General features: G+C 42.6%; 1 protein-coding gene across 15 annotated transcripts in view; it reads right to left on the bottom strand.

Moving 5' to 3' along the window:
* DCAF8 (DDB1 and CUL4 associated factor 8) overlaps positions 1-20,137 on the bottom strand; it is a 47,872-nt gene that overhangs the window by 2,832 nt on the left and 24,903 nt on the right. For 12 of the 15 annotated variants that reach the window (XM_010360758.2, XM_010360753.2, XM_010360764.2 and 9 more), the window contains 7 exons: positions 18,782-18,876; positions 13,441-13,551; positions 7,041-7,113; positions 6,511-6,568; positions 5,891-5,998; positions 4,083-4,213; positions 288-407 (listed from right to left, as the gene is read on the bottom strand). In XM_010360758.2, coding sequence (XP_010359060.1) covers positions 288-407; positions 4,083-4,213; positions 5,891-5,998; positions 6,511-6,568; positions 7,041-7,113; positions 13,441-13,551; positions 18,782-18,876 — 696 coding nt within the window. Of the gene's footprint in view, positions 1-287; positions 4,214-5,890; positions 5,999-6,510; positions 6,569-7,040; positions 7,114-13,440; positions 13,552-18,781; positions 18,877-20,137 lie in introns of those variants that run through there. The other 3 variants (XR_004058731.1, XR_004058729.1, XR_004058730.1) reach the window with 3 other exon arrangements.

The raw sequence follows: 20,137 nt of genomic DNA, 5'->3' as shown, positions 1-20,137 counted from the left end.
TTAGGAAACGATGCCCTAGGTTCAGCTGCTGCAAAGGTAGCAGGCTTTAATATAGAATAATTCTCAAAGATGCTCCTTATCCCCATCCTATTACAAATTAGTGCCACTTCACAGCTGCCCCCTGGAGCAGGACTATTCCCACAGAGGAAATTACAGGAATGTGGGGGAGGGTGTTAGAGCAGTGCCTTTAAAGAACTGGGCAGCAAGTTATTCCTCCCTATGACAATGAAGAATCAACAGTATGTGGATAAGCAGAAAGAAAATAACTTCTGCAGTCAGCCACTTACATCTTTTAACCCTGTCAGCTCAGTGGAAGCTTCAGCTGTGGGTGCCCAGATCTTCACATCATGGTCTAGGCCACTGGTTGCCAGCACAGGCAGGTGAGGATGGGGCTCAAGGCAGTTTACCTGGTCAGGAAGAAAGGAAAACACAGACTCAGCAGTGTGTGGGAGTAGGGTTTAAAAGCCACTACTCACCTTGAGCCAAATAATTGCCCTTGATCAGGGCTGATGCAGCTGCTGGGGAAGGGAGGCCCACCCATCCTGAGCCTAAGCCAAAGGGCACTGGGGGTAGAGAAACCAGACACAGACTGGGTATAAGACCAGGCACATCAATCATTTCCTATGTTTAGGTCAGGGGTGGCTTCATCCCCAGATACGGCCCTAGGGATGGGTGAGTGGACTGCCCAAGCTTACTGCTGGCTTCATAAGACAATGAAATCCAGATGACCTCATTCACTCCAGATTCCAAAGCTCCAACTTGCCCAAGGCTGGGAAAAAACCATCTCAGTGGCTTTCACCAAATGGCAAATAAATTTTAAAAAATGAAGCAAGCAGCAGCTGCCAATGAACCCCCAGAGAAGAGTTGGAGCACAACTACATTCATTTGGCACTGTTTACTAGAACTGGAGGAAGGCACAGGCTGAGAAGAGGAGGCTCAGTTGCAGGGAGTGGTGGGAGTGATGGAGGCTCATATCTGCTTAAGAGAACCTTGCACATCCCAGGGGGAGCATCCTACTACCTGCCCTGAGCACAACAGGCTCAGCTATAAGGCAGCACATTAAAATACAGCAGCTTCTTGGGGTTCCCATAGCCTCAATCTCAGCCACCCTCTGGGTAAATTCACTGAACAAGGCAAAAGAAATAAACTACAGCAGGAAGGCCTTCTAGCTTAGGCAGCTTCCTTCTGTCTGAAAGGCACCCATGCCCCCTGCTGTCTGACTTGGAAACATGAGCTTCCCTAAGGGAAGGGCAGGGAAGTTCCTACCCCATCCAGAAGAGTTAGTTCCAGATCTAGCTGCTAAAGCATTTTCAGTCTTTTAGTGAAAGGAGGAACACATAGGAAAGGCACCCTGCCTTGCAGCTGGCCATATAGTCCAAGAAAACAACTTCTTTTAGTTCTCTCTGGACCAACCACCTCCCCTGCCTCACCTGCCCAGGCAGAGAACAGCTGAGGATAAGTCAAGGACAGGCATAAAAAACAGAGCTGACCTACAGACTTCCCACTTACTTTGACTCCATCTTACAAATAAACAAATGCTCAGAAAAGACTGAAGCTAAGACTGAGCTTATGAATAAAACAGAAACCTCGTTCTTTATCTCCTCCCATTCCACATATCAGCCTATTGTGAAGTTTACCTTTGGGCTGTTTTAGGCAGTGCAGTTCAATGCCTGGAATAATATCTATCTCTAGTAACGGACAACTTACACATACAAACCTGAACTTTTTCATCTATCTCCTAATAAGCCCTTGTTACAGACCTATACTCTTTGAGCTAGCTCTGCTTGAATAAGTCAGCAAAATAAAAAAGCGCAGGGGAACAATTCCTTGGAACTTAAGACTAAGGAAAAAGCCAGTGGCAAGAGGAACAAGAGAATAACATACAGTACCTGAATTGGAGCCTGCGGGGGGAGCCGACAGAGAACTTCTGGGCCAGAGTACCTGGTCACTTCACCAGACCTGTCTGAATGCCAGGACTTATCCTGTCAATAATGCCTGAGCAGAGAAAAGAGCTCTGGCCTTAGATGACTGGGTTGGGGGAATGTAGAGAACGGGATCAAGCATCAAAGTGCTCTTGGGAGACTAAGGGGCTGTCCTCTGATACCACCCCCCATTCTTGTCCCTGTGAAGCTGAATGGGAACAAAGAAATGATCCTCAAATCAGAGTCAGGAGATCTGGGCAAGTTAGAAAATAACTTCTAAGATCTTTGGTTCTAACATTCTACGTTACAATTACATTCTACTCTACATTTACAATTTGCATGATATAGAACTGCTGAGTCTACTACATTGAAACTAGTGCCTGGTGACCCCCACTGCTGGAAAATTAGGACCAAAAACAGAACAGAGGGAGCCAAGTAAAAGACCACATCGATCATTCAGCTTACACAGAGACAAGAATATGTAAGGAAATTTGCTTCAGGGGTAGCCTCTATATCTCTTATTCTACTTATTTACTCTTAGGACCACTAAAACTTAGGCCTAGGCCCCACCCATCCCAAGTAGATGCCTTCCTCACCTGGGCAAATGGGTTAATCATCAAACCCTGGCATTGGCTGAGCTAAAAGCAAACTGGCCTGCAGAATGCTTTTGGAGAATGGACAAATGCTGGCCTGGCAGAGGGCATTCAGCCCTGCATCTCTCTGGAACAGAATGCAAGGCAATAGCTTATGTCAAGAAAAAATTCACTGGCCCCTTCTGACTTCCTTTTTCTAAATGCCTATTGCATAATTCCCATTAAGACTCAAGTGTTTTGGGTTTGTTCACTGCAGATGACACAGGGGGACCTATGGAAGAGTAGGAAATGAAGCAGGGAAGAGTGAGACACACCTTGAACTTCTAGATTCCTCTCCATTTGTATTCAAACCATAAAAACCCTAGATCTATGCAGGTCCCAGGTCCCCAAAATTTAGAGGAAACCAGAAGAAAATTTGAAATACCCTCATACCAGGGCAAGAAAAACATAAGGAATGGGATCCTGTTTGCAAGGAACCATTCTAAATTCTAAAACCACTCTCTGAAAAAAACCTCATCAAGAGATGGCTAGGCTCTTTGAAGTTCCCCACAGCTAAGAAGCAATAAAAAGGAAGAGAGACTAAGCTGTCTCAGTCATTCCTTAGAGGTCTTGGGTAACCAGACTATTCTGGGCAATCAGTATAATTTAGTCTTCCAAACTGTCTTTTTCCCATCTCCTGTGGTCCAAAAACCTTATAACAGAAAGCAACTGAACTCTTTCCTAATTCTAGGTCTCAAAAATGAAAAAAAAAAAAAAAAAAGATACGGTTAACCAGATACATCTTAAGAGCTGATGGCTCTTCATTCCCTAACTCGATTCTCACTCTTCCTTTTTGACCTAACTCCACAGAGGTCTGCAGAACTCAAAGGATAGGCAGACTATGATATGATCATGGGTTATACAGCAAGCAGACTGCTCAGCTACTAGAAAAAAATTACATTTGCTTTCTCCTTACATATACACATTTATATGTGTTTGTTACCTATTTGAATGTAAGCGTGACACTTCACCCCTAAATACTTCAACATGTATCTCTTAAGTACAAGAATATTCTCCTACATAAGTAATCAAATCAAATAAATTTAATATTGAATACCATGTTATCTAATGTATAAACCATATTCTAATTTTCCCAACTGTCCAAAAAATGCTCTTTATAGTTTTTATCTGCTGATCTAAGATCCAGCCAAGATCACTACTTAGTTTAAAGGGAAGAGACAATAGAGAAATCTTTAGCCTTGTGTACGAGGGTGTGCCCTGAACACTAACACTTTTTCATTTGGAAAAGGTGCATGCCTAGAGATAAGTTACATCACTCAGGACAGGACAGAGGTTCTTCCCTAAGATCCCTTTCTTGTCTCAATAAACTGTGACAGGGACAGAAGATAGGAACAGGAAGAAAATACTCCATCAAAAACTCAGCACCCCCAGGCTAACTAGCCTTTTATGGCTGGTTGGACCTCTAAAACATGGTATTATGTAGTCACAGAATTCAGTGTCCCTGCTAAAACCTACCTTAATGACTGGAGAGATTAGGGAGCCAGCCAGCTCAGCATACCATACTCACCACGCCTCCCTTGTCCCCCTCCATGAACTGAATAATCTGGCAGGATGATTTCTCCCAGAGGAAGATGTGCCCACAGTCACTACCGCTCACCACAAACTCACTCTTAGGGCCATAGAAATTGACGCCTTTTACTGAAACGATAAATGAGGGAACAAACCACATGAGGGTTGGCATCAGGCCTATATATATTCATCTCAAAGGGAATTTAATTATTCACAAACTCTAAATCAGCTGAGGGCCAAATAATTATTTTCATTTTCTCAAAACACATCAAGAGATTATGCATGTTTAACAGATAGTTATAAGAATCACAACAGTCCCAGAGATGATTTATATTCTCCCAAAGAGCTCGCTCCTTAGGGCAGAGGAATCTGCAATCCTTTAGCAGCAGCCTCAGTCTCTAAGTTTATACCCTAGCAAGCAACCACAGGCCTCTCTAATCCCTTACCTGTCCCACCCTGATTCGTCCCAGCTGTGTCCACTCTTAGGCAGTACTGTCTTATGGCCTAGGATTATCTTTGATATGTGGACTTCACTGGTACTTTGTCAATATTTTTGGGGTCATCAGTTGATCTGAGACTGATGAAGGTATATGCCACAACTGCCTCAAGAAGCAAGTCATCTGTGCTTGCTACCATTAACAGGGTTCCACTCTCCAGAATCAGTAAAAGAAGCCAAGAGTTCCAATGACTATGGTCAGTACAATATTGGCCATGAGACTGGCACCCTTCCTTCATCTGCCTGTGTACTGAGATCCAAGAACAGATTTTTCCCTCCCTTCTTACCAGCTCAGGAAAAAAAATAAAAGGAACTGCTATCTCCAAGACAAAATCATGACAGGTATCTGTTAGGAGTCGTAACAACAGAGTAATGATTCCTCAACTTTTCTGGACATTAGAATCGTGGGTAGTTTTTAAAAATCTCAGTGCTCAAGTTCCATCCCATCCCTACTAAATCAGAATATATAGCGTTAAGGCCAAACTTATTTTTAAAAGAACAACAGGATTGGGATTGGTGGCTCATGCCCAGCACTTTGGGAAGTCAAGGCAGGCCGATCACTTGAGCCCAGGAGTTAGAGACCAGCGTAGGCAACACAGTGAAACCCCATCTCCACAAAAAATACAAAAATTAGCCAGGTGTAGAGGCATGCACCTGTAGTCCCAGCTACTCAGGAGGCTGAAGTGGGAAGATCACCTGAGCCTGGGAGGTCGAGGCTGCAGTGAGCCATAATTGCACCACTGCACTCCAGCCTGGACAACAGAGTGAGATCCTGTCTCATAAACACAACACAAAACAAAACAAAACAAAACAAAACAAAACAAAACAAAACACATGAGGTGATTTCAATGTGCCCCAAAGGAACAAAACAGGCCAATCTTGGGCTAGTTACTACCACCATTCCTCCTCTTCTGCCTCATCTAAAAGAATAGTTTACTCCTCCTCCTAGAGGTATAAGGCCACTCCCTATTTAAGTAATTCAGGACCACTGACTAAACAGGGCTTTCCCTGACTCCCTAAGACATTTGTGCTGATTTTGAAGTTACCTGAAATCTTCAAAAAGTTAGTCTAGTCTCCTTATGTCCAAAACAATTAGAAGCAACATTATTGGAGTGACAAGAGATGCTCTTGAGTGCATTCCCCTCTAGCATAGTGGAGAAAACATGAAAACTCCAGTCCAATTCAGGATAATCACTCAGTGCCCATGGCAACACAGGCAGGTAGTTTCTATTTCTATAACCTGAGCAAGACACTGTGGTTCTCCAAAGCCAACAGGCTTGGGCCACAGAAACCTAGGAAGACAGTCTCACCTGTGGCATTATTTCTGTGGCCCTTGTATCTCTTAACATACTGGGCCCCATCACTGTGAGAGGAGTTGAAGAGGTAAATATCTTCATCATTGTAACTGGCCAGGAGCTCTGCCAAGAACAAGAACATAGCAGTGAAGGCAAAGGCTGAAAAAAGCAGGGACCAGGAGTTGGGGGTTGGGGTGGGGCTTCTTGCCAGTAGTGCCCCCTCCAAATACCCAGGTGTAGCACCCATCTTATTTGGAACACCAGGCAAGTCCGACTGTACAGGGTAGACTAGGAACATACTGCCAACCCAGGGGCAGCAGAATGCTCAAAAAGATCATACCCATTACCTCAGGAATGAGTCAAAGGCATAAGAACCTGCTCAGGCAAGCAACCTGGGCTTCAGGACAGGCCCTGCCAAATATCATCTGCAGCATTCTGCAAATGGTACCTGGCATCTCCAAGGGTCATCTGCTGTATCCTCCCGCTATGTGCTCACCATCAGCAGTTACTCCCCAGCTGCTCTACTTGGAGCTATAGCACAGTGGTGAGCACTGGAGGGCACATGCCTCACTGGCTCAGCAGCTCCCTAGACAGAGGGGGCATGCCAGCCTAGGAGCTGGGCCCTGCTCACGTACCTGTGCCGTCGTGGCTGTACACAAGACAGGTGATGTTTGCTTTGGACTCACTGTTCACCTGCAATAAGGAGCAGATACTGACTGATGCCCCACCCCCCCATTTGTTATACCATCTTCAGGAAACAGCTTTTCCTTCAAACTCCCCTACATCTTCTCCCAGAGATTTGAGAAAGACAGACAGAGACAAGAGTACAACTGCTGAAACATGACCACCTCAGGGGGTAGCATCTTGGGGCTTTCTCTTGGTTGTCATCTGTGTGCTAGCCATTTTATGTACATTGTCTCATTAGGCCTCACCATCAAGGTGCAAGGCAGTTATTTTTATTTATATTTTGTCGATTAAAAAATCTGAGGCTATCAGAAGTGAAGTGACTGCCAAGATCACAAGGCTGGTAAGTGGTAAAGCCAGGAATCAAATCCAGATGATTGGCTTGAAAGTCCAAGCTCTTCCCACCATACCAACAAGTTCAGGTGCAGCCTTGGGGTTGAGTCAGGGAAGCCTGGAGCAACTGGCCCTTCATGAATCTTACCAGGTGATGAGGACAGAACTTCTTGAGTACTCCATTGTTCTCATTCTCATCAATTTTCCTCTGGTCATAAATCCTATAGTTGGAAAAGCAATGAAAATGTAAAAATTTACAAACAAATCCCTTAACGAGCTGCAATCTGATGTAGTGGCAGGAAAATGCCAGCTGGATGAAAATAAACAACATTTTCCAAACCAAGCTCTGGCTTGTGCTCTTCTTAAAGGGCATCCCTTTTCCAATCCATTTCCAAACCCCAAGTCTTTGTTTTGTTTGTTTGAGACTGGGTCCTGCTCTGTCACCTAGGCTGTAGTGCAGTGGCATGATCCCGGCTCACTGCAATCTCTGCCTTGTGGGTTCAAGCGATTCTCCTGCCTCAGCCTCCTAAGTAGCTGGGACTACGGGTACACGCCACCACTCCCGGCTAATTTTTGTATTTTAGTAGAGACAGAGTTTCATCATGTTGGCCAGGCTGGTCTTGAACTCCTGGCCTCAAGTGATCTGCCTGGCTTGGCCTCACAAAGTGCTGAGATTACAGGGATGGGCCACCACACCTAGCATCAAACCCTAAATCCTTCATCCATGTACTTCCCATTTTAAGTGACAATCCTCAATTCTGTCAGTCTGAAGTTGTCTCTCTCTCTCCTCAAGTGTTATATCACATACTGATAATTTTCACTGAAACAACTAACATTAATATGGAGCTTTTTATGTGTATATTACCTACCGAAAAGGGTTACTCACGGGCAGAAACCATGCTTAATGTAAGTCAGTGGGTCCGTAATCCCTCCTTGAAACTTTATTTGGCCTATTCTCCCTCTCATACCCCACAATAATTATTAAAAACTACCACCCATAGCTCAAGACTCCCTCTCCTTTCCACATTCTTATCAAGCACACTACACCTTCACCTTCCTTCCTCTCTCTAATCCAAGCTTTAAACTCAAATATTTAGGATACACACATTATGTGTCAAATATTATGCTAGGTGCTAAAAATACAGTGAGGAACAAGACAGATCTAGTATCTGTCCTCACCCAGTCTCCTCCAATCTCAGGGTCAATCTTCTGACAAATGCTCTTCATTTCATCCTTCCAGGGACCTTGTTTGATGATTATCTCATTTCTCAACCTCTTCCTCATCACCAGTTGGCCACTTTCTAAAAATCCTTCTACTGACTGTCCTTTCCTACTATTGCTTTTTTCCTCCTTCCCCTTACAGTCACACTACTGAAAAGAACGATCAACATTCAATATTTCCACTTCCTTATTTCCTATTCATTTCTCAGTCTATCCTAATCTGGTTTTGGTCCTCAACTCACCACTGAGACTTTCTGGCTGAAATCATCAGTTAATTATATCCATTTGTCAAGTAGGTATAAGTCTAGAGCTCAGAATAAGTGTGGTCTGCAGACACAGATGTAAGTCATATATCCGTGTATAGGTGGTAGTTAAAGCACTGGTAATGGAATTAGATCTCCAGGGGAAAATATAGAGAGGATTTTCCCTTCCTCCTTTAGAATCTCTGGCCTCTTTCAGAATATAATGAAAACTCTAGTCCCTTCTTCCCAGAAAAATGCACATAAGCACACTTTCTGGAGGTTCACATAATACTTGTACTTCAAGTTAAAATTCCCTGGTATAGAGCAAGATGAGAGCTGAAGACGGAGATGCTGGAGGACATCAGCATTTAATGGGTGGAAAAAGGAAGACACACCCATGAACAACACTAAGGAGTGGTTGGACATCACGGAGAGAAGGTGTTTCAGGGAAGGAGTAATAATGTCAAGAGTAGAGAAAAAGATTTGAAAAGTATCTTGTTGGCCGGGCGCGGTGGCTCAAGCCTGTAATCCTAGCACTTTGGGAGGCTGAGACGGGCGGATCACGAGGTCAGGAGATCGAGACCATCCTGGCTAACACTGTGAAACCCCATCTCTACTAAAAAATACAAAAAACTAGCCAGGCGAGGTGGCGGGCGCCTGTAGTCCCAGCTATTCCGGAGGCTGAGGCAGGAGAATGGCGTAAACCCGGGAGGCGGAGCTTGCAGTGAGCTGAGATCCGGCCACTGCACTCCAGCCCAGGCGACAGAGCGAGATTCTGTCTCAAAAAAAAAAAAAAAAGAAAAGTATCTTGTTGGCTTTGGCAGTTAGGTTACTGATGACTTAAGCCTTGACATCTACGGCTCACACGATCCTCCCGCCTCAACCTACCAAGTAGCTGGGACTACATGCACACACCACCATGCCGGGCTAATATTTTTATTTTTTGGTGGAGACAGCATCTGCCCAGTTTGGTCTCAAATTCCTGGCCTCAAAAGATTATCCTGCCTCGGCCTCCCAAAGTGCTGGGATTACAGGTATAAGCCATACACCCCAACTAAGTGTTTATTAATAACCTACTATATTCTACATATGATGCTAAAACAAGGTTTGGCAAACATTTTCTTAAAGGACAAGACAGTAAATGTTTTAAGCTGGTCAACAGGCAAACCATCTAATCTCTATTATAACTATTGAATTCTGCCATGTAGCATGAAAGTGGTCATAAACAACATGTAAATGAAGGCCATGGCTGTGTTCCAATAAAACTTTATTTATAAAAACAAGCAGTACAGTTTGTCAAGCCCTGTGATAGACAGTAAGCATAGAAAGATTAATACAAACATTCCTACTACTTTCTGAACATATGATAGGTCCTTGATAGTTTATATTTTACTTTATTTTTAGTTATTTTTTTTTTTTTGTGACAGGGTCTCACTCTGTCATCCAGGATGGAGCGCAGTGGTGTAATCACAGCTCACTGCAGCCTCAAACTCCTGGGCTCAAGAGATCCTCCCACCTCTGCCTCCCAAGCAGTTGGGACTACAGGAGCATACCACCACATCTGGTGATATTTAATTAATTAAAAAACTAAAATGTTTTAATTTTTTTTTTGGTAGAGACACAGTCTTGCTATATTGCCCAAGTTGGTCTTGAACTCCTGACCTCAAACTATCCTCCAGCTTTGGCCTCCCAAAGTCCTCTAGTTTTATAGTCATGAGAAACCACACCAAGCCTCTTGACATTTTAAGTCACATAAGGAATAGCTTTACAATCCTCTTCATACCTTTACCACATCTCTTCCCACATGCCTTCAGGCACCCACTAACTTGTTACCCTAAGTCTCTCTTCTGTACCTGCCTTTAATCTAATGTTCTCTCAGTGTTGCTGATTTTGGCTTAAGAACTGGGAAGTGAAGAGATGATTTACTGACTGTGCTTCATCAATCAGGGCCTATTCTTAATCCTTTAGCAATAAATTTTCATGTCAGCCAATCACACTGCCAAATTTACCACTAAATGATTCATCTCATATATCCTCTTTTTCTTTACTCCTATAAATTCTTAAAACTAAGCTAAGCAGGAATTAGCTTAGCTTAGCAGGTATAGTAGGGACTCATACCTATACCTCCTCTACTTGCCTACTTTTTTTTTTTTTTTGACCACAGGCCAAAAAGCATGTCTCCCCAGAGCTTCCCTTAAATACTTTTTAATAACCCTAAACTAAAATTCAGTATTTATGATGCAAAAGCCTTGAGGATGAGTAAGCTATTTCTCTGTATTCCCTTGAAGTAATTTCTTTAGGTTAGGAGTGAAAGTTAGTGATGTTATGATATAAAACATTCAGCAAAAATGTTTTCAAATTTATACCAGAAGATGAGCTGTTCGGGTTCTTTCAAAGAAAGAATAAGAAAGGAGAAACCTCAAAACAGTCAGTTGCCTGCGCAGGAGAGGTGCCAAAGAAGTTGAGTGTAACCTAATGTCAGAGAAGAGCTGGAGTGCTGAAAGGGCCACCTGCTCAAGTAGGATCAGTGTGCCTCAAAATCTTCATGTAGCCAGGCACGGTGGTTCACAACTATAATCCTAGCACTTTGAGGGGCCAAGGCGGGTGGATCACTTGAAAACAGAAGTTCGAGACCAGCCTGGCCAACATGGCAAAACTGTATCTTTACTAAAAATACAAAAATAGCCAGGCATGGTGGCACATGCCTGTAATCCTATCTACCTGGGAGGCTGAGGCATGAGAATCACTTGAACCCGGGAGGCAGAGGTTGCAGTGAGCCGAGATCAAGCCACTACACTCCAGCCTGGACAACAAAGTGAGACTCTGTCTCAAAAAAACCAAAAATCTTCACGTAACTTCTGCCAAGTAAATAGCCAATAGAGGATACTGAGGCTGATAAGAGACAGAAGATCTGAGTATTTCTCCTTGTGCTGAAATGCTAAAACTCTTAAGTCCTACTCTAACCCTGGGAAAGTATCAGCTTTGGGTTAAGGCAATATGAACTACAGTTCTCAATACAGCAAATTCCTACATTCCCCTCCAAACACCTTGGTCCTAGTGGTGGAATTCGTTAGAGACACAGACTTTTCAAGTAACCTGGAGCTCTAAGTAGGAACTCCCAACTCGAAATTTCAGTGAATGCTCAACTTGGCAGGGGGAGCAACTGAAAATGTGTAAAAGTACAACCCTTTTTGATCAACAGCTTCTTATCTAAAAAAAAAAATCGGCCGGGCACAGTGGCTCACGTCTGCAATCCCAGCACTTTGGGAGGCCGAGGCGGGTGGATCACCTGAGGTCGGGAGTTCGAGACCAGCCTGGCTAACGTGGTGAAACCCCATTTCTACTAAAAATACAAAAAATTAGCCAGACGTGGTGGCGCGTCTGTAATCCTGGCTACTTGGGAGGCTGAGGCAAGAGAATCGCTTGAACCCGGGAAGTGGAGGTTGCAGTGAGCCGAGATTGTGTCATTGCACTCCAGCTTGGGTAACAAGAGCGAAAGTCTGTCTAAAAAAAAAAAAAGAAAGAAAAAAAAATCTATGGCTACACATTTGAGGACTGTTGGTAACTAGAGGAAATGACTTTTGAAGAAATGGGAATAGGGGAAGAACAGAGAAACAAGGTTTTGTCCAGGATTCCTGAACAAGGCAAAGTCATCTCTCATGTATTTTCTAAAAATGTACCCTATTCCCCATGATTCTTACTAATAAAATGAATCTGGAAATACAGCTATAAAATGTGCTCTCATTTCAAAAGGAAGATGACGCTTTTCACTTACCATTAGGAAAGCAAAAAGTCACTCATTTTTCTAGTGATCTTGTCCCCCTCTCTCCTTTCTAACTGATGAGCCCAAAGAAACATAGTTAAAATAGGCCAAATGGATAGGGATGAATACAGCTTACTACTAAGGGTCAGAGGAAATTAACTAATACATATGGAGATTGAATTCACAGTGTGTTTTCCTTAGGTCATGTATCAAGAGCCAGTGTTAACAAAAGGTGTTCACAGTAACAAAGATATCACTATGGATTAAAAAAAGTGGTAGCTCAGGACAGTGAAAGTCAAAAAACCCTCAGTTCACACTAAGTGCTCCCAAGTCAAACTATTTCTGAATTGAAAACCAATATTTAAAATTTCTAGGCCGGGCGTGGTGGCTTACGTCTGTAATCCCTTTGGGAGGCCAAGGTGGGTGGATCACAAGGTAAGGCGTTCAAGACCAGCCTGGCCGAGATGACAAAACCCCGTCTCTACCAAAAACTACAAAAATTAGCCAGGCGCGGTGAGAGGTGCCTGTAATCCCAGCTACTTGGGAGGCTGAGACAGGAGAATCACTTGAACCCGGGTGGCAGAAGTTGCAGTGAGCTGAGATCACACCACTGCACTCCAGCCTGGGTGACAGAGTGAGACTCCATCTCAAAAAAAAGGATAAAGTAAAATAAAATTTCTAGTGCATGTTTATTTATATATGAAAAAGGTAGAAGATTATTTACTAATACAGCAGTTGCTGGTAAACCTAAATTCACGGCTTAGCTGCCATGTGAGGACCTTGGTAAATTCATCCAACTTCTTTTCTTTTTTGAGAGAGACTCTCGCTCTGTCATTGAGGCTGGAGTGCAGTGGCACAATCCTGGCTCATTGCAACCTCTGACTCCTGAGCTCAAGTGATCCTCCTGCCTCAGCCTCCTGAGTAGCTGGGACTACAGACATGTACCACCACGCCTGGCTAATTTTTACATTTTTTTTTAGAGACAGAGTTTCACCATGTTGGCCAGGCTGGTCCCAAACTCCTGACCTTAGGTGATCCACCTGCCTCGCCTCCCAAAGTGCTGAGATTACAGGTGTGAGCCACTGCACCTGACCATCATCTAACTTCAAAATTTGATAATCTCTAAAATATGTAAAGTCACCCCTCAGAGACTGTTACATTAGTGAACAGAACATCTCCAAAGGCATGTAAGACTTTTGGAAAATGGTAAAAAATCCAAGATAATAGTTAATGGATTCCTAGAAAATTCATAACTCTCCATAAAGGAGCACCGGTAATCAGTCTTATAAACTGTCAAAGACACAAAAGAGCCACAAACTCACCTTACAAACTGATCTCGTCCACCCACTGCAAACTGGTGGGTATTGGCAGGATTCACAAAGATCGTATACAGTCCCACTTTCTTCTCTTTCTCTTTTGTCACCACCAGTTTCCTTTAAGAGTAGAAAAGCACAGAAAATTATATACTCCAAAAGATCCAGATGGCCATGGTAAAGGAGAGCCAAGAGAGTAACATGGCTAATAAGTAACCAAAGAGATTCTCATTTGGAAAGAAAGAAGTGTTGTGTTTTGTCTGTTTTGTACGTAACAACAGGAAAAAAGCACACACATGTATAATATGGGACTTTGGGGATTGGGGGAAAAAAACCTGTAGTGAAGTCACCTTCTAGTGTTCCATAAGAAGTATAAACTAAAGGTATATGAATGTACCGCTCCTCAGGAAGCCTCAGTTTAGCTGGACTCCAACACAATAACAGCCAGTCATTAATCAGACAACACTACAGATACTTTCCTACCCTTTACTGATAAATACATCTTATCTTCCCATCACCTGGGAACAAAGGGAGAAGTGGAAGAATCACAGAAACAGTAGGCTAAAAAAGACCTTAAGCGCCGGGCGCGGTGGCTCAAGCCTGTAATCCCAGCACTTTGGGAGGCCGAGATGGGCGGATCACGAGGTCAGGAGATCGAGACCATCCTGGCTAACATGGTGAAACCCTGTCTCTACTAAAAATACAAAAAACTAGCCGGGCGAGGTGGCGGGCGCCTGTAGTCCCAGCTACTCGGGAGGCTGAGGCAGGAGAATGGCGGGAACCCGGGAGGCGGAGCTTGCAGTGAGCTGAGATCGCGCCACTGTACTCCAGCCTGGGTGGCAGAGGGAAACTCCGTCTCAAAAAAAAAAAAAAAAAAAAAAAAAAAAAAAAGACCTTAAGGTCAGAGACTATCTCTCAGATTCCATTAAAATGTAACTTAAGGCCAGGTATGGTGGCTCACACCTGTAATCCCAACACTTTGGGAGGCCGAGAAGGGCGGGTCACATGAGGCCAGGAGTTTGAGACCAGCCTGGCCAACATGGTGAGACCCCACCTCTACTGAAAATACAAAAATTAGCCAGGCGTGGTGGTGCGTGCCTGTAATCCCAGCTACTCAGGAGAATCCCAGCTACTCAGGAGGCTGAGGGAGGAGAATCACTTGAGCCTGGGAGGTGGGGGTTGCAGTAAGCAGAGATCATGCCACTGTACTCCAGCCTGCGCAACGGAGCAAGACTGTCTCAGAAAACAAAAAAAAAGTCACTTAAAACCCAACTTAAGCCAGGCACTGGCTCATGCCTATAATCCCAGCACTTTGGGAGGAACCCTTGAGGCTAGGAGCTCAAGACCACCCTGGGCAACATAGCAAGACCCCACCTCTATAAAAAAATATTATAAAAAGCCGGGTGTGGTGGCTCACCCCTGTAATCCCAGCACTTTGGGAAGCCGAGGCGGGTGGATCATGAGGTCAGGGGTTCAAGACCAGCCTGGACAACATGACAAAACTCCGCCTCTACCAAAAATACAAAAATTAGCCGGGCATGGTGGCATGCACCTGTAATCCCAGCTACTCGGGAGGGTGAGGCAGAAGAACTGCTTGAATCCGGGAGGCAGAGGTTGCAGTGGACCAAGATCGTGCCAATACACTCCAGCCTGAGGGGCAGAGGGAGACACTGTCTCAAAAAAAAAAAAAAATTGTTATAAAAAATTAGCCAGTGTAGTGGCATGCACCTATAGTCCCAGCTACTTGGGAGGCTGAGGCAGGAGAATGGCATAAACCCGGGAGGCGGAGCTTGCAGTGAGCTGAGATCCGGCCACTGCACTCCAGCCCGGGCGACAGAGCAGGACTCCGTCTCAAAAACAAAAACAAAAACAAAAACAAAAACAAAAACAAAACAAAACAAAAAAATTAGCCAGTGTAGTGGCATGCACCTATAGTCCCAGCTACTCAGGAGGCTGAGGTGTGAGGATTCCTTGAGTCCAGAAGGTTGAGGCTGCAGTGAGCCGTGGTCTTCCCACTGTACTTCAGCTTAGATGACACAGTAAGACCCTGTCTCAAAAAGCAAAAAAATAAAAAACCCAGCTTAAAACATGTACACTGAAAACATACATTTTTCACTGAAGAAATCCAGAAGAATCTGTCTAAAATAGCCAAAATTTATTCCAGGTTAAGGGTGGCATGATGAATATTCTTCTCAGATCTAAGCATTCGATTAGTCAAATATGACATAATGAAGATTGGTAAATTTACAGGAAAGGAAAGACTTCAAGAAACTATAGGAAGAGTCTTGGCTTTAGTTTTTGTTTTTAAGTCTAAGGTTTTAATTATTTCTGATGCTATGGAAACAGAAAGAAATATAACCATGACAACACATTTCTTTGTAAAGAAATGATTGTAGCATATTTTCTGCATAGCGAAAGTCACTTCAGCCTAGAACTGTTCTAGGTAAAGTGGAGAGATTTTACTTAATATCTCTGCACCTTTTCATTAAATGAATACAGAGGACCAGGTGCACTGGCTCACGCCTATAATCCCAGCACTTTGGAAAGCTGAGGTGGGCGGATCGTTTGAGTCCAGGAGTTCAAGACTAGCCTACAAAGTGAGCTCCCATCTCTATTTATTTTAAAATTAAAAAAAAAAAAAAAGAGAGAGGGCACTGAAAATGAATGTCATTAGGGGAAACCTCTATCCCCTAATGGTGTTCCCCACACACCTCAAAAACACAAGGCAGGAAACATGTCAAAAGAATAATAGCTTCAGGGACAAAACTAGCTAAGAGACTGCTCTAATATGAGCTTTAGACAGGGAAAGAGAGTAGGAGCTGATGCTGCTCCTTCCCACAGGACCATCTCATTTCCTCAGCAATTTGAAATTTCAGAAGGACAAGGTCAAACAAACACAAAACTTACCATGTGGAAGCAAAATGAAGAAACTAAGGAATAGATTATGAAGTACTGGCTCCACAGTTATGTAATCCTGACGAAGAGCTCAATCTTTCTATGCCTCAACTTAATCCCATAAAACAAACATTTCTCCCTCCTGATGGGTAAATGCAGAGTACCCTGAGCTCTGCACGTGACACGCAGAGCTGCTATAAAAATGATTATCATGGCAATAGGAAGAAAAAATGTTCACATTAGAGGAAACATGAAACAAATTCACCAAATTTTGCCTTAAAATGAATGAATAAGTATTTCCCAGCAAAAAGGGAAAAATAATTACAGGTGAGACCAAAGGATTTCTTTGAAGAATACCTCAAACTGGCTTGCACTGGCTAAAGGAATATTACATCCACAATTTCAAATCAAACTTTTTTCCTAAGATGTTAGTCAACTTCATTAGCTTTCAGAGACTTGGCTATCATCATATATATACAAAAGAAAATCTCCCTTATGCCAACTTCACACAAAAATGCCTGACAAGATCATGCCACTGCACTCCAGTCTGAGTGAGAGTGAGACTCCACCTAAAAAAAAAAAAAAAGCCTCTAACATATGCAGATGTTCAGCTTTTCATCCCATTCCAGCCTATAACACTACTTTAACCCTTACAACAAAACTTTAAAGACTCACTGTCTTTACTATTCAAATCTAGATTTGGGTTTCCTTCTACTCTTCATTTTCTCCTTGTTCCCCTCTTTAGATTCTATCCCATCATTGCTTATGTTCAGATTCATGGTTAACTCTCAGCCAGACTTTCTGCCTATATAATTTCATTACAAATTCAATAATCTGCCAAAGTCATTTGCTCTACTCATTACTTGAACCAGATTCAATTCCTGGTAGCAAAAGTGTATATGGGGAGAAAGTTTCCTTCTGAACCTGATCCACAGGATAAGATCTCATTCTGTTTCACAACTCTTTAACACAGCAGATTAAATAAACTTATTATCATTTTTTGCTTGTTTGCCCTTCCCTATGAAAAACTTGCTAATCTTCCATTACCATTACAGAATCGTGGAACTTTAGAACTGGAAATAACAAACATTGTGTAGTTCAAAAGATTAAATGATTTCCTCAAAGTCAGATAACTACAAAGCTAGTACTAGAAGGCAGAACACTTGTCATTTAGGCTTGTTTCCTTTCCAGTATAAATCTCCCAACCTTTGTTCTCTTGAAGGTTACATAAACAAGCAACATATTTTTTCCCCAAGCCTAAAACATTTCCATCTTTTAAGTAGCCGTAGAAATTCTTCTACTATCCCAACAGCTTTTTCTGGACTTATCTCTCCAAAAATAAAAGGCTAGTAATAATCAGTCTTCATATTATATTCCCCAAATTAATTTATATTTTACTTATGTCCTATGTAAATCATTGCCATCCCTTACTCAATACTGGTACTGACCTATAAGATGTTATAATAATCTTTTTTTTTTTTTGGAGACAGTCTCGCTCTGTCACCCAGGCTGGAGTGCAGTGGCATGATCTCAGCTCACTGCAACCTCCACCTCCTGGGCTCAAGCGATTCTCCTGTCTCAGCCTCCTGAGTAGCTGGGATTACAGGCATGTGCCACCACACACGGATAATTTTTGTATTTTCAGTAGAGACGAGGTTTTGCCATGTTGGCCAGGCTGGTCTCGAACTCCTGACCTCAAGTGATCCAACCAGCTCAGCCTCCCAAAGTGCTGGGGTTACACGCATGAGCCACTGCACCCAACAAAGATTTGCTGTAATAATTTTTAAGACAAACAAGACAATAAACAATCTAGATATCTATCAATAAGTCATATCATATCAATAAGTCGTGAGTTGAGATTTGACCTAGGTCTGCCTGGATCCAAACAAGATGCTCTGTTTTTTCTATGATATCACCCAGTTAAAAAGGAACAAAATTTACCTATGAGTCTCAGATTCACATACAAATGAACTGTGATAAAACAGAACTCAACTACAGCTACTAATATTTTTGTCCAAAATTTATCAGATTTGTATGTTTCTATAAATAACTACATTTAAAATTTATTAAAATTTAAAATTTATTAAAATTTAAATTTTAAAATTTATTTCAATCTAAATTTTAAAATTTATAGGACCTATCTCTACATGAGTTTGTGGAATAATGTGCTTTCTGTGGGTAAAATGAATGATATCTGAGTGAATAAAGAGCAAAAGATCATCAAATTATTAAAGGCCACATATAATAAGTAAACTGTTTGAGAAATGAAGGTAGACTGAATAGTATTTCACTGCTGAGAAAGAGAGGAAGTAAGGAACTCCCCTTACACTACCTCTTAACCATAGGCACAAAGGTACTATTCTGATGAACCAGAGTTAGGCATTACCAAGACATAATGGAATATGTTCAAGGCTAAGAGATACAGTTTCTATAATGATATTACTGCTACACTTACGAAGCTGGGCGGTCTTGTCTCAGGTCAATGGTGAAAACAACTGCATCTTCACCTGCAGATAAGAACGTACAGGGAGAGTCTGGTTCCAGAGCCAACTGAAGAAGAAAAAGGAAAAACATGAGGTTTCTAAATATTAGAATTAGAGGTCATCTAGTTCATTCCTATAACTTTAGGAAGGGCTGCACTTAAAATGTACCAAAAAGAGAAATGTCTACCTTTTTGTCATAAAATCCCAGGAAAGGAGATAATTTAAGTCCACTTACTCTTATTCTATGTGAATTATTTATAGCTTTGTTTATTCTATACAAGTCAAAGGACAGGTGATTTGCTATTTCAACTAAGTCCCCAAGAGATATGAACAGAGATAGCAAAGAAAAATATCAGCCATTAGAGTTCATTTCCTTTTTCTCCAGTCAGGGTCTCATTTTGCCACCCAGGCTGAAGTGCAGTGGCATGATCATGGCTTGCTAAAGCCTCAATCTTGTGGGTTTAAGTGATCCTCCCACCTCAGCCTCCCAAGTAGCTGGGACTAGAGGCACAAGGCACTATACCTGGCTAATTTTTTCACTTTTTTTTTTCCCACAGATGGGGTCTTGCTATATTGCTCAGGCTGGTCTCAAACTCCTGGCCTCAAGCAGTCCTCCCAGCTCAGCCTCCCAAAGTATTAGGATTACAGGCATAAGCTACCATACTCAGCAACAGTTCATTCTCGAAAAAAATCAATTCCAAACCCTTAGGTGCAGAGAGAAATGGTGTCCAACTTCATTCCTTACATCTTAGTTCCTTATATCTAAAAATTAGTTATCTAGTGGGTTAAGAGTAGACTTAAGAATCAAAGAAATAGGTGAATTTCACATATCCTGGGCCGTCTTGGCTAGAAAAGGATACTCCAGGTCCACCTACATTTTTGCTTAGGGTTTCTAAGAAGAGAGTACCAAACTCTTTTCATGGCACAACAGAACACCACCATGCCTACCTTAAAACTGGCAGCTCTTAACTTCTCGCTAGCTGCCACCATGATTATTTGGCCTATATTCCCAGCTTTAAATAGGGCTTCCAGAAACAGTGCTATTTGTGAACTCAGAGTTTGAGCAGGTAAGCTGAAGCTCTCACACATGAGGAATCAACCACTAGCACCTTGAAACTGTCAAAATACCCTAAAAAATCAGAATAAATGTAAAAGGTTTAAAGGGCACAGGAGACCTCAAAGATCTCCAAACCAGCTATGGCTTAGCTTAGGGGCCAAGTACTGTAAGTGCATGATCTAGAGATCTTTCAAATACTTGCCTTCCTAGGAGTTTAGGGTGGCTGCTTTTGCTCCTTTAACTACAAATCTTAGGACTGAAAGAGGTGAGG

The sequence above is a fragment of the Rhinopithecus roxellana genome, chromosome 8, assembly GCF_007565055.1.
Source record: "Rhinopithecus roxellana isolate Shanxi Qingling chromosome 8, ASM756505v1, whole genome shotgun sequence".
NCBI classification, from domain to species: Eukaryota; Metazoa; Chordata; class Mammalia; order Primates; family Cercopithecidae; genus Rhinopithecus; species Rhinopithecus roxellana.
The sequence above is the reverse complement of the archived record's forward strand: the minus strand, read 5'-3'. Positions and strand labels throughout refer to the sequence as shown.